Genomic DNA, 15211 nt, shown 5'->3' with positions numbered 1-15211 from the left:
AAGCCATATAAAACACTACCGAAGTAATAGGATATTGCAATTCTTTTCTATAATAGAAAGTTACAATTTATTTTTAAAAATACATCCAAAATAGAGTTTTCCCATTTAGCCAGGTTTCAAGACATTTAAAGTGATTTTTTTTATACAACAGCAAGACAACTACGGTGACACTGTATTGCTTACACTGAAACTGATGTACTAGCAAACCACAAAGGCTGAACAAAATGAACAGACTTTCACTGACCCTGAAGATCACATACAAGAAGAAATGTATGGACAGATAGGTTTGTAACTACAGAAGGTATTTCAACGAAGGTACTCTTGAAAAAAGTTTAGAATATAACAATTATTTGCACTAGGAACTTTAGTAGTATGAAACAAACAACCTAAACCCACATACACATGTGCAACATACAGTTTCAAAAATATTTGAACTAGTAAGCTTATTATGTGTAACAGTACTATCATTGTTAAATTATAGGATTCTAAATGTATAAAATTGTTTTTCCTTTCATGTGATTTATATTAAAATTATTTTTCTTGCAGTCAACATCGAAAATTTTAAAGCTGTTGAAACTAAACTTCTCCTTTAATTGGCAAAGAGTTTTTGGTTGGTAAATGTCACAGTTTGGTTAAATCCTGACTGGCTCAAAACTGTCAAGACTTGTAAAGATCATAGAGTTGACAAGTAATTTAAAGTTGAAAAGAAGTCACAAAAACAATGAAATATTTTAATACCCATGGTAGAGTAAGCTTCAATACTCACATTTTTGTTATTGTATTGACAGAGGTACTGACAGAACACAGTAATATTAGCCAGTCTGTCATTCAGTACCAATAAGTAAGCAATATTCATTCACAAGACTATAAATGACAATAAATCACACAGGTGGTAATGTGAGATCATGTAATCACAAAAAATAACTGCTAGAAACAGTAAGGGTCTCAGTTGAAGGTAACTTGATATATTTCATTTAACTTAGAAGCAGTTATCTTAAAGTAACCAAAACAACAAAACCAGAACTTCATGGTTTGTTTTTTCATGAGCTGTTGCATTGTTCTTAGATGCCTGTAATGGTTAACATGGATGAATGTTGGAAAACCATGTTGATTCCTGTATTTGCCTGATTTAAAGCTCCTATTCCTGAGAAAACCCCATTATGCCTCATTCCTTATCAAAAGGATGAATTTATAGTTCAAGAATGATTAATGAAATAATTTGAAATAATTAACAAAGATCTTGCTGAGCAAAGTGAGTAACACTGAAACAACAACCTCCTGTACGGGATGCATCTCTCAGATCATCATAAAGACAGAACAGATTACTTGGCAGGCAGCATAGATCAGCTGCACTCCACCTTTTCATCAATCTTGAAAATTCATTATTATAAAAATGTTAAACTTTTTGGGGAAAAAAGGTCACTTACCAGTAGCCACAGCTGTTTGCTATGATTGGTATGTATGCACTTTGGCTCTTTAGAGGTCCAAATGTCAGAGGTATCCAAGATCATAAAACACAGGGGTTTTTTGGCCCTCACAATATACAAACACCTGAATTTAAACAACCTGATGTGAAACATGACCAAGGTTTCTGTGCTTATAAGTTAACACAGCCTAAGCACATAGTCTTGACCCATTAATCCAGCAGTCCATGGTAGTTGCAGTCCATGTGTAACTGAAGTTAACTTGCGTTCAAACAGACTATGGCACAAAGAGGAAACAAGGACAGGAGTCCCGAGAAAATCACGTTCTGAGGACAGCCCCTCCAAAACAGTGCTCCAATTAAAATTTAAAAAGACACATACTAGCTATGGAAAGGCAGCTAAATACCCATCAAAGATTTCAAAAACCTTGCTAGGGCATGCAGAGATGTGGTTGGGAATGCTAAGATTCAGACAGAACTAAAATAGGCCAAAGATGTCAAGAATAACAAGTAAGGTTTCTACAGATATGTGAGTAGTAAGCAGAAGCACAGGGAAGACACAGAGCCATTGCCTAACTAGGCAGGGAAACCACTCACTAGTCATGCTGGTAAGGCAGAGGTTCTCAGTATCTTTACATCCACCTTCACCAGCATAGCTGGACCACAGAGCACTGGATCAAGTATCTACAACAATGAATGTGTCAACCCACCAGAAGGTGAACAGCTGGTCTGCAGCTTCAGAAATCCACAGGCTCAGAAGAAATTCACCCTAGAATATTAAGGGAAACAGATGATACTGGTGCAAGGCCACTCTCTTTAAGAAGCCTTGACAATCTTGATATAATAGACACTTCTTGTGCTGAGAGCAATGAATCACTGTAAGATGCGATTGGACAGGATACTAGATAGTTTCTTCTGGGGTCCTGTTCCTATGCAAGATTGGAATGAAAGATCTTTCAAGGTCTCTCCAAGCAATAAAGATGGGATTCAGTTGCTAAAAATTTACATCTGTAGATACACTGATATTTTCTCAGCTGTTTCCAAAGCTGGACAGTACCACATGAGAGGCTGCATCAGCTGAACTTCTTGGTCAGCTGTAAACGAAGAACTGCATATCACACCTGAGGCTCAAGCTATGGAGTGAAAAATTTCTTCAAGGATGTGAGAGAGATTTGCACAGTGTACTGCATTACAAAGGAAAGCAGGATTTTATTTCCATTACCTGGGTTTCATAAATCTGGAGAACATTAAGAGTAAAACTCTTCCAAGACTAGTGGAATGCCTGGAAAACTACCTCAAATATATTCAGGAGTAATATGTTGTCAGTTTCCTTTAAACTTTTAATGTAGAGAACTGTAAATCTCCTGTGCCTGCTAGGGTCAGAAGTGGGTTAGGGATTATGGATGCTAAATCTGAACCACAGTGCCTGTACAAATCACAGGCCGCATAGCTCCTCAGGCTTGCTTGAGAAAGTAGTCTAGGAAAAACATGAGAAGGAATTAAAACAATCCTCAGGGACACAAAACAGCCTTGCAGGTGTTGTTTTCTATTCCTTGTTTTCCTTGCAGGAGAAAGTCAGGGGGGTGGTGAGCCCCACTGACCAATGACGGTAATGTAGCACTTTACTAAGCAATAAGAGTTTCCTTTCTGTACTTTCCACGGATCTGTCTATAAGACAAGCCTAGAGCAATAAACTAAGGAATTCTCCTGTTCTGACTCCCTTGAGAGTCCTTGTCGTTCTTTTCGCCATTCCTAATTAGAGCGACAAGGGATAGCAAGGGACTAGAAAGCAGAGTCAGAATTTCTGAGGAGAGCTGAAGAATGACTGACCTCCCACCTGCAACTTGGTCCTGCAGATCAAAAATGGGCCTCTAACCCATTCAGAGAGAACAAGCACAGCAGGTTGGCAGCAAGTCCTTCATACTTCCATAAACTCTGCTGAGATGCACACCTCCTGAGGCACAGGATAGTCATCTTCACACACCGCTCCAGGAAACACAGATAAAGAATTTGAACCCTACAATCTTCAAAAGGTGTGACATGAGAAGAGCTTAGCTGCCATGGCCAGTTCCAACACAGAAAGTTGTCTTCAGCAAGCCAGAAAGTGCCATGGCACAGCAAAGGCCCACACACGTTGTTTCATGCCATCAGGGGTCCTCAACACTAAGTGCTTTGATCTGTGGGATTAGATACGACCAACTGTGTAGTATGGTCCTCCACAACATTCTTCTTTCTGAACTGGAGAGATGGATTTGAAGGGTGCACTGTTAGATGAATAAGAAAAGCAGGTGGATGGTCGCAACCAGAGGCTGGCTCAGATTCAATGGCTCAGAATGCCTAGGGACATCAGTGACAGGTGGGACCCATATCCGTGTTACTTATTATCTTCATTAATGACATAGATGAAGAGATCCAGTGCAGCCTCAGCAGATTTGCTGATGACACCAAGCTGAGTGGTGTGGTTGCCACACCTGAAGGATGGGATGACACCAGAGGGACCTGGACAAGCTGGAGAAATGGGTCTGTAGGAATCTCATGAGGTTATACAAGACCAAGTGCAAGGTGCTGCACCTGGGTCAGGGCAACCCCTGGCACCAATCCAGGCTGGGGGATGAAGAGATGGAGAGCAGCCCTGGGAGAAGGACTTGGGGTGCAGGTGGGTGAGAGGCTGGACACGAGCCAGCCATGGGCACTCCCAGCCCAGAACACCAAACGTGTCCTGGGCTGCATCCAAAGCAGCGTGGGCAGCAGGGCCAGGGAGGGGATTCTGCCCCTCTGCTCTGCTCAGACCCCACCTGCAGGGCTGCATCAGCTCTGGGGTCCCAGCACAGGAAGGACACGGAGCTGCTGGAGAGAGACCAGAGAAGGGACACCAAGATGATCAGAGGGATGGAACACCTCTACTGTGAAGAAAGGCTGAGAGAATTGGGATTGTTCAACCTGGAGAAGGCTTAGGGTGACCTAACTGCAGCCTTCCAGTACCTGAAGGGAGCCCAGAAAAAAGATGGAGAGGGACTTTTTAATTAAAAAGAACATGTAGTGACAGGGGAATGGCTTCCAACTGAAAGAGAGCAGGTTTAGGAAAGATATTGGCAAGAAATTCTTCACTGTGAGGATGGTGAGGGACTGGAACAGGTTGTCCAGAGAAGCTGTGAATGCCCCATTCCTAGAAGCATTCAAGGCAAGGTTGAGTGGGGCTCTAAGCAACTGGTCTAGTGGAAGCTGTCCCCATCCCCACATGGCTGAACTAGATGATCTTTAAGGCCTCTTTCAACTCCAACCATCATCTGATTCTGTGGTTCTATGATACAGTCTCCAATTATGGAGCGTTGGTAGAGGAAGATCCAAGCAGCTCAGTTAGTAGAATTGAGAAGAACACAGAAATTCAGTGTCAGAGGCAATTCTCAGGTTTTTTGTCTGGTGACAGTCCTCAGGTCCTAAGAAAAACTCCAGAACTCAAGGACTTTAGAACCCAAGCCTCATCTAGTAGTCTCTTGGTATTATGGTGGCCTTGGTACTGCCACTGCAGAGTGGGCAAAAGCCTCCATATAATCTGACTTTCCAGTTAAGCAATGTCTGGTGCAACAATGTGTTTCTTGACTGGGTGAGGCTCTTCCTCACTCAGTTTTGCCAGAGAAAGAAAGTACTTAGTATTTATTCATACTAAATAGAACTCAGCCTTGACCCAAGATTCAGAAAATCCTTAATGTTAATGTCTGAAGACCACCATCACTTTCACCGGGACACTTCTCTCATTTTAAGCAACAGGAAATGCCAGGGATGTGTAACTTTCTGTTGCAAAAGGAAGCAAGAAACAACTGTATGTCAGTGATACTTGTCAAGTGAGTTCCATCCTCAAGACAGAAGAACATTTAAACTCATCCTTAGGTGGAGCTATGGAGTATGATTCAGGCAACATGTAGAGAGTACCTAGATCCATTTCTAATGAGGAAAGGAAAAGCAGCAGAGGCTATGCTCCCAATATGGAAGGATACTGGATTTGACAAACTCAAATTTGAAAAGTAATCATACAGGATTGGTTAGAAAAGAGAATTACATGACTAAGGGCTAGCCATAACAAAAAATAAAGGCGTGGACAAAAGTTAAGAGGCATCTAGAATGCCTCCATCACTGAGCACTGATTATGAGGGAGGGAGAGGTAGGGTGAAAGCTCTGAGACCAGAAAAAGCAGGAATATGCTGCCTTTGAATGCCTGCAGTATACACTTCTCTGGTAGTTTTTCACAGTATAGAACAGCTGATGTCTACCACATTATTGCTACAATACAGTATTCTGCTGCATCTGCAAAACAGCCACTACTGACTCTTTGCTGCTTCTCTTCTGATCAACTGCATCAATGTTTACATCAGAGTATTTTAAAATGTGAATGCCCTCTACTTTCCCTGCACTTGTAATGGTATCCAGTGTTTAATTCAGCAAGAAATAAATCTCTCTTCAAAACAACAGCCAAAACTAAATTGGGTCTTGTCTGCATGGAAACTGGACTTTTCAGGATCTTTTGATTATGTATTTGCGATTTGATACACGAAAAAGAACTAGTAGCAAAACAATGAAAACAAAACTCAGAGAGGAAAGTTAATTTATTTGTCTACAACATCAAACTAAATTGAGATACCTTAGTCCAGTCAAAGCATCTTCAATTTCCTCATAAGCCTGAGCTTCATAAACAAATATTCCAAGTCCGTCTACCTACAAAAATAGGATGGACAATTCTTGACTTTCTTCAGATATCAAGATAATTTACAAGTTCTTGAAGACAGATGAAGAACAGCAAGTGATCCTATATCCTACTACACTCCACCATGTTTCCCAAGTGTACTGGAAAGGAGGAATATGAGCCTTCTTTGGAAAGGTGCGTTGGAAGTCTTATGACCATCTCTTGGAGACAGGGTATGCATTTACATTACCATGATTGCCATGGTACAGAATCCTGGACTGCTACTTTTACATGCCATGACCTATGATCTGAGAGTTGTAGTCTGCTGTCTCCATTCGCAGAATGTATGGGATGATGCTGTCAATCTGAACATTTCCAATTAGTCCTGCGAAGAACAGCTCTTCAGTGATGGCAGCACTCATCAGCCTAAGAGCAGGCAATCGGAGAAGAAGTCTAGACAGTCTGGAAAATAAGTTTGATGAAATGTATTACTTAGCAGATCACAGATTTTGGTGTTGTCCTCCATGATGTTATTAGTAAAAGAAGAGAGAAAACTGACAAGGGACACTACTGGTCAAAGTTTGGTACATCTAGTTCTTGAAAGGCTTAAATATTTTAATCAGTACAGCATTAAATTTATGTTTAGTCATGTCTGGACCAGTACAGAAAATGTGTTAATGCCTACCAACTACGTGTACTATGCATGATTTAAGACTAATTGAGGAAATATTCCAAATAGATGCAATTCAAATTAAATGCTACTAATATTTATTTCTGATAGTTAATTTTAGAAATTAATGAAGTGAAAAATAGTACTCATAATATGTATTAACACATACATAATATTTGAAGTGTTCTAAAGATAATTTCTTAACTTTAGGGCGGTAAGAAGAAAATCTATCTATTACATGGAAAACTGTACAAATCAGTGACTCTGAAAAGAGAATCAATCAAGTAAGCACCTAAGTTTACAGACCTGTAAGTATCATCTGGATACGCCTTTGTTACGTAGTCTTGGAACTCCATGTAAGCTTTTTCTTGAAATTTCTCAATCTGTACCACATTTTCTAGACCTGGGTGATCTGAAAAAAAACCCTCCTCTTTGTTATACCTGTTCTACAGAAAATGAACTAAAGTCCATATAGACTATCCAGCTGTCAACATACTGAAATCATCATGTAGTAGCTGCAGCAACTTCAGTTTTAATGGTAAACATTATTTTACCTCCTTATATTTCTCTTTTACATTTATATTTTACATGATTTTCCATAAATATGATCAGACATTTCAAATAAATTCAGTGCTTGCAATGTTTACATTAATATTGATGATACAACTGTTCTCTGTGTAGCAGTAAAACAAGATTGTTTCAACACACTGACATTTTCTGCAACATTGTATGCACAGATAATATTTAGGTGAAAAGTGATAAAATTAAGATCAGTGGAAGAAGCAGAATAAAAAGCTGTGAACTGTTTCCTAAGACACACAGAAAACAGCACTGAATCATAGAATATGCTGAATTTGACCCATCACTGTCATCGAGTCCAACTCCTGGGCCTGCACAGGACACGCCAAGAATCACACCACGTGCCTGAGAGTGTTGTCCAAATGCTTTTTGAATTTAGATTGGCTTGTATGTAGCAGATTGTTCTTTTTCAGCTGTTTGGTACAAAAATTTCAAATGTGCTAATCATGATTTTTAGCAGTGATTTGAACTTAATTGAAATGTAAGTGTTGCTAAAATGAAAGGACATCAACCTAACTGCCAAGTCACTCTTGGAAATTATTATCCAGTAATTCTGAACTCTCTACGTGGTCTGTAATTTTATTATCCATCTATCTGAATACAAAAATTTTACTTTCACACCAGCATGACAAATCATGTCAATGAAGAGTTAGAGTTGATGTGCAAAATGCATCACTTCATGCTGCTGCTTTTAGAGCCATGTCAGGAACACAGCAAGAAATCATCTTCTGGAAACAGTAGTTTGAAGACCACTGCTTGTACACTTGCAGCCATTCAGAAAGATGTCAAGTCTTCTTGGCACACCCTGTACACTAATCTCTTTGCCCAAGGCTGTCTTGTGGCAATCAAACAGCTGGCTTGGCACAGCTGGATCACCTAAATGTGAGAGTAAAAAATTCTTGAAGATAGAGGAAGTACTCGAGATTTGTACATTTTTCTTTCATCGGAAGTCCTGGTTTTGGCTTTGTATTAAGTCCCAATTCTGAATGGTGAATCTAAGGTCTTCTGGATACTGATATAATACCTGAATGCCTTTTGTGAAAAGCTAATTCTACAACTTTCAAATAAAGAAAATTAATTTTGTAACTTTCTACAGTCCAGGCATATGGGTACAATGTTACTACTCAGTAAATATCTACCATAACCAGAGGACTCCTTGCTCCCTATTGTAAACTAATCACCCAGAAGGGAAATAAAGTTATATTACCTTCACTGTCTAATATATGTCTACTAATGCTACTGAAAGTACATTCAGCAAATACTGTTTAGGAGACAGAAATAATAATGTAAGTGAATGTCTGTGGAGTTCATTCACCAGAATGCTATATGTTTTGTCTGTGTGGAGGGGGGTGATGTTTCTCTATTTCTGAATGTGAGAACTGATGCCCAGATAGTCCTTATATATTAAAATCCCAACTTCGATCCATCATGCCTGGATGTGCAAGAGCAATACTTCAGAAAATTAAACTGCAGGTCTTCAGAAAATGTACCCCAGAAAGGAGACACAGAATTAAAAGCAATAAATAAATAAATGAAAAGGAAAAAAACAAAAATAAAACAACAAAAAACCCAAATCAACAAAAAAACCCAAATATGAGTGGCACAGCCAAGAATAAAAATCTGCTAATAAAAAGAATCAGTGTCCCCCCACAAAATAAGTCCCCACAGCAACATTCAGCTGTTTACATTAAAAAATTAACCCTCCTCTTCCTGCAGTCCTTACACACCTTCCAAGATTCTTCAGCAAATGAGGCAGTATATATAATATTTTATATATATAATAATATATATTATATTGCATATAATGAAACAGTTATATGGCAACAAATAGCACAGATTAAAATTTTACATTTGGAATGATTACATACCAGGACTAAAGAGGACAATTGCTTTCAAATATGCATATTCATATCCATCTAGACACAGCTTAACCATGCTGTTACAAAACTCTTGCAATTTGAAGACATGTTCCATTACTAGTCTTCCTCTGTCTGTTGGCAGCTTATCTAAATAAAGACACACAAAAAAAAAATTCCCAAGTTCACACATGCAAACAACACGGTCATACTGGAATTTTAAAAATAATTTTCTTATTAGACACAAACAATGGGAAATCTATGCCATCTATAAATTCCTATTAGGTCTGAAAAATCCTGGCACCAACAGTTATGGAATATTAACACTCTTTTTCACCTCTTCCAGTTAGGGCTCTTCCTGCCACTAATGCTTCCAGTAATCAGGCATGGACTGGAGCTTGATATGATCAGGGAAGGAAGAGATTTTATAAGTAAAGCATACACTGCTACTGCTGACCTGTGCTCTGTGTCTAAGGACCAGGTGCCACATGGTAGGACAGTGTACAGCTTCATGGGTTATTTCAGTCAGAGACCATGCCACTGCTAGGAAAGGTGTACTATACACCTTCCCTGATTTGCACTGAGGGAAATGTGGCTCATGCAGAGCTGTTCCCCTTGAGTCAGCAATAGCAAAACAGCCTGAAAACCATGTTCCCTCCATAACTCATCAAAACTAGAGTCTCCAGACTCCACAAACTTGCTATCTCTTCGAGATACTGCAGCTGGCATACTGCACAACTGGTTCTTCCAGCCAACCTGAATTCCCAATTTAAATGGCAGAAATACATATATATATCAATATAAATAATGATAAAAACATGACTAATTACTACAATACACTTTCTGGTAAACATACTTTAAATATTACATAGACCAAAATTTTCAGATTCCATTTGTATCTGTCCTAGAGACAATCACAGATTTGTATCTTTAGCTGATCCAGTACATCTCGTGATTTGATTAATTTGTTTTAAGGTATTATTATTTGTAAGAGGATCTTGTGGATGTTTTTAAAACACAAAAAAATCTTGGAAATTGGTATTTAATTACTTTAAAGAAGATGAAAATCTATAGTCTGGTAGGCTGATTTTTTCCAGTTTACCAATCAGCATTTGCATAGCATCAACAACAGTGAATTTTCATATTCCTAATAGCAAACAACTCAAAAATTTAGTTAAATCTGAAAATGCTTAGATATTTGTATGTGCATCTACCTTATGAATAATGTGCTATGACTATGAACAGATGAAGACTATACTATTATTGACTGGTTAGCTTTCAGTTAACTGACAACCTTGTATCCACAAGCACACAAAGCTTAGCTAAAAGACTCCCCCTCCCGCTTAGAAGGATAGAATTAAAGAGGCCAACTGACATGTCTTTCATTTGAATGAAAAATGTGCCAAAGATGCAGGACATGGGATTAACAAGGAACAAAGTGTACCTAGGGGAGATCTGTTGAAGGCTTCCATGTAGACTAAAAGTCAACAAGCCAAGTTATGTATCACCACCTTGGCATTCAGCTGCTTTGTGTCACAGCCATGAAGAACAAGGACAGGTGAGTCATTCCTTACTTTTATCCTTCATAGAGAGGAATCATATTCACAATACTCTTGTGTCCTTAATGTTGATACTGCCCAAAATATTCCTAATTTGGGCTAGTGGTATTAACAGACAGCAGAACACTATTACACATTATAACATATAAAAATAAAAATAATGGGGTTTTTTTTTCATTTGGAGGTAAATATTAGCATAGCTGACTTTTGCAAAATTGCTAAAAAATTCTGTCTTGTGGACTGTAGTTGCTAGTATCATTTTGTTTCAATACTAACATGAAATTCTTTAAACAATAAATTTATAATAACAACTGAAGGACAAATAAAGAGTTTCTGTGCACTTCAAAACCTTAAAATCATCAAGTAATTCCCCAAGTCTGGCATGTGCACAGTGTACACCTTACCTTGTTGTAAACTGCCTTGAAGGTGATTAACAAAAGCAGCTAAGATCGTTGCCACATTCATAACTTGTGAGCATTGTGCTAGACCAAGCGTAAAAAGTTCATTCCAGCAGGCTTTTACTAATGATATGCTGTTATCCTGTCTATTAAAAAGCACAATAATTTAATAAAACAGCCATTTGCATTTACACTTTTTTAAAATTTGAAGAACATGTCATAAAACATTAATCTAATTAAATCATTACAACCAACACCAAAGTGAAGTTCTGCATATTTTTTCTTTGCCTGCTAAAATTAAAATATCTGGTTTAAAGTGACTTTTGTAAAGCAATAAATTTTTGTTTAAATTACCTTAAAGGAGATAGATTTCTGTTACAAAAGTAAGCTGAGGTTACAGTAAATGACAACTGTCACAGTGTATTGCATCATGCTAATTTTCTTAGCATTTGGGACAACATTTATATACATGTACAAAAAAAGATAGCACTGCTCCTGTATTGTGGATGTAGAACAGACTCAGGAGTCTTTCTTTTTTTTACTTGAAAATTGACAGGTTGGTGTAATTTTTTAATTAAAGATACGGGTGAAATGAAACATGGGTGATCAAGTTTCTGAGCTTGCTGACTGCTACTTTCTGTGTCCTTTTCAAGTTTGGAATAAGGTTTGAAATACAGACTTCAAAGTTAAATACCAGTCATAAGGATTTCTTTGCTTGAATTTTAATTTTGTAGCTTAAAATTAAATGTATAAATTCATATTCAGTCACTTCCATATTAGTAGCCTAATTTTCAGTAATACCAAGCATCTCTAACACTCAGAGCTTAACAAGAGCTCTGTACCTTAGAAAGCAAAACCCACCAGAAAGGAGTCAAATTCGGGTACCACGTTTCAGTTTGAGCCAGTGAATAATGAAAATTTAAAAGAAGTACAAGATCTATCAAAGAAGAAAAGCATATTAAAGCTAGGATTTCAGCTACAAAAATACAGTGGAATGGATTTTTGCAAGAATGTTGATACAATCTTCAAGAACAGTTCTGATGATTTAGTGCAATACAAAGATGCCAAGTGGCAGGTGTACACAGACATGTCTTTAACTGGATTATTGAGAGCTTACTGAGAGTAATATGATTTTTCATTAGGATCAAATTCTTGTTATGGTAGACATGATACTGTAAATGCAGATTCTGCATATATTTGTCACATCTTTGCTCATCTCCTTTAACATAATCAAAGGGACTATGCTGAGAAAACAGGGCATACTAGCTACTCCTCTGATACGTGTGTGTAGATAAACATGTCATCTACAGCATCTTTATGGCTGATCAAAGTTACACCAGAGCCAGTTCTTAAGTTTGCTTAAGCAGCCTCACAAAACTAAGAGGCTGTAACCAGCTTGGTGACGGTTTCAGCAGGAAACTCTCTTGTGAACAGAGATGCTCATGCAGGAAGATGAACTAATCAGTATCTGGCATCATTAACTACATCATTAGGTCAAAGGCAACTATCCTGCTGTGACTACAGGAGAATGTCTGCCTGAGGAGAAAACAACCCAGGTGCAATTATCCATCTTCCTTATAAAATCATTACTATCCTGCTTCATAAATTTCCCTTCAGTTTAAAAGTGAAATGAGTCACCCTTCTGAAAGTCAGAATTATAGGATATAATGTAATAATGTATAATAATAATAATGTAATATGTAATAATGTAATCATCCAACTATAAGGGCTTCATTCATTTCAAATAAATCTCCACTTGAAAATAGTTTCCATTTTAAGTGCTTTAAAGGAAAACTGTGAATTTATGTTATTTATTATACTGTTGCCCATGATCTTTGTTGGGTCTATACATGCTATACAGGTGAATATTAACACTATTATGGCATCTTACTCCTCCATATTTTTTAATCAGAAAAATATATTGTGAAATAACATAAAAAGAGCATGTGCAGACTTTTCTTGTTAAATCTTTTCAAAGAGAGAGGTCTTCTGTACTGCATTTTATTTTCAAGAAATTCCCATTTGTTGTTAGAATACCAATTTGTACTAAATTTGCATTGTTTCTTTGTAACAAAAAAACTTTCTAAAACTTAGAATGACATAATGTACTATGTCTATTTGCTATGTATTTTGTAATTCTGCAGGTCAACAATTTCTACCAAAAGAAGACATCATATTTACTTATTTTTTTACCCTTACTATTAACTTTATACAATATTCCTTTTTCCTTCCCCAGAACACAGGCTTAATTACACACAGTACAATAACTTTCATTAAAAACTGTAGAATCACCTGTCTGAAGCATCTGAGTAAACACAAATGGCAATAATAGATCATCCTGCTTTTGACATCTTTCCTGGAAAAGGGGACAATCCCTCATTTTAAAAGAGGAACTCTCTTTGCTGCCACAGTCACAGGCTATTTTGATATTTAATTAAACAGAAAACACTGTAGATGAGAACAAACTAACGTGATTTATTCACCATTTATGTCACAGCTGATAGAGTATCATTTTGTTTGATATATCTTCATAAAGTTACTTCTAAATATAAAATAAAACAGTTTTTCCCATGTAGTTTGGACATGTTTTTTTCATGATGATCAGTAATGGACTACAAAAGTGAACTTAAGAATTTTAAGCAATACACTGAATTGTGATGGAGAAGCAGGATGCCATACAAACTGTAAAAAGAACAGTTAAAATTACCTTTCGGTTACAGGAGTCATTTATTTTTGGGGAATCTTCTGATATTAGACATTTTCATTCTGAATGTTTGCTGAATCTAGCTAGCCATTTTCTTCATGTAGGTTATTAAAGGCAAAATTATTACCTGTAGTTCACCTTATAAGGATAAAAATTTTGGGGATTCAGACAGGAGCATCTTTTTGGTGATTACCTGATAAGCATCAGGATGTAGCATGGAGCTGTAGCTATTAAAAAGCTGACAGAAATTCCTATTTTCTCAAAATATATTTAAGAAGCAACAGTTTGTGGGTATTTGATTGTTTTAAATCTACTACTTTTTCTTACAAAACCCAACCGAAGGCCTGAATTTGGACTCAAATTTGAAGTGGTTTTGATTCAGAAAATTTACCTTACAATTAAGATTTATAACCATTTTCATTAGTAGTTTTATGTTTTAGAAGTCCCTGAAGAAGACAGCAAAAACCAAAAATTCAAAAGCACATACCCACAATGTAAGTGTATAAAGTAAATGAACACTTACCCCAAAGCTTGGAAAGATGGAATGGAACGTGCCCAGTGCATGGACAAGAAAAGCAATCTGGAGGCAGACTCACAAATATAGTGAACATTAAGATAATCAGGCATAGGAGAAGGCATGGTGAGCTGCAAAAAAAAGAAAAATTAGGATGAAAAAAAGGAGAGAGTGTAAGACAGTTATTTTGTTTTCTTCATAATATGTTTAGGAAGAAATCAGTAATCTGAGTTTCTTTTAAGTGAAAAAATAAAATTGTTCATTCAATATAAAAGGTATAATCCTGACACAAAACTGAATGCCTGCCTTTTGCATTATTAGCCACACCATTACATGCTGTGTTATATACCTACAAAGCAACAAAAAAGACAAAGTTTGATTCATAGATAAAGGTTCATATCTGGGACAACTGGAAATGGAAAACCTCAAATTTCAATATCTGTGACATTCTTGAAGAATAAGAGAGAAGAATCATTGTAAACTGAAATGAAGTTGCTTACATTAGAGGAGGTACAACTCCTGAAGAGAGAGAGAGAGAGAGAGAATTCTATTTCACAAAACATCTTTTTTTTACTTTTAATGAATATTTTAAAAATAAATACATGAGAAATCTTTTGGTGTTTGAGTAAAATACCTAATACACTGCTGTTCCCAAGTCCAAAAAATATAATCAACATAACTATATCAGAAAGGACCCTTCAAAATGTTAGTAAAATTAGTGATGTTACATGCATATGTGAAGAATGATTTGACCCAAAATAGCTTAGAACTTGTAATTCTGTCTTCAGAAATTAATACTTTTTAACGTGATCTGGGTAATGCAGTTAAAA

General features: G+C 37.0%; 1 protein-coding gene across 21 annotated transcripts in view; it reads right to left on the bottom strand.

Annotated features, from left to right (window-relative positions):
* Nucleotides 1-43: 43 nt before the first annotated feature.
* NR2C1 (nuclear receptor subfamily 2 group C member 1) overlaps nt 44-15211 on the bottom strand; it is a 51377-nt gene continuing 36209 nt past the window's right edge. For 19 of the 21 annotated variants that reach the window (XM_086887733.1, XM_086887722.1, XM_086887737.1 and 16 more), the window contains 5 exons: nt 14391-14512; nt 11170-11309; nt 9219-9356; nt 7078-7183; nt 6007-6563 (listed from right to left, as the gene is read on the bottom strand). In XM_086887733.1, the coding sequence (XP_086743859.1) occupies nt 6389-6563; nt 7078-7183; nt 9219-9356; nt 11170-11309; nt 14391-14512 (681 nt within the window). In that variant the 3' untranslated portion in view covers nt 6007-6388. Of the gene's footprint in view, nt 2193-6006; nt 6564-7077; nt 7184-9218; nt 9357-11169; nt 11310-14390; nt 14513-15211 lie in introns of those variants that run through there. The other 2 variants (XR_015286459.1, XR_015286460.1) reach the window with 1 other exon arrangement.

This window comes from Cyanistes caeruleus, chromosome 4 (genome assembly GCF_971803275.1).
Source record: "Cyanistes caeruleus chromosome 4, bCyaCae1.hap1.1, whole genome shotgun sequence".
Lineage (NCBI taxonomy): Eukaryota > Metazoa > Chordata > Aves > Passeriformes > Paridae > Cyanistes > Cyanistes caeruleus.
This window is presented reverse-complemented; position numbering and strand designations above follow the sequence as displayed.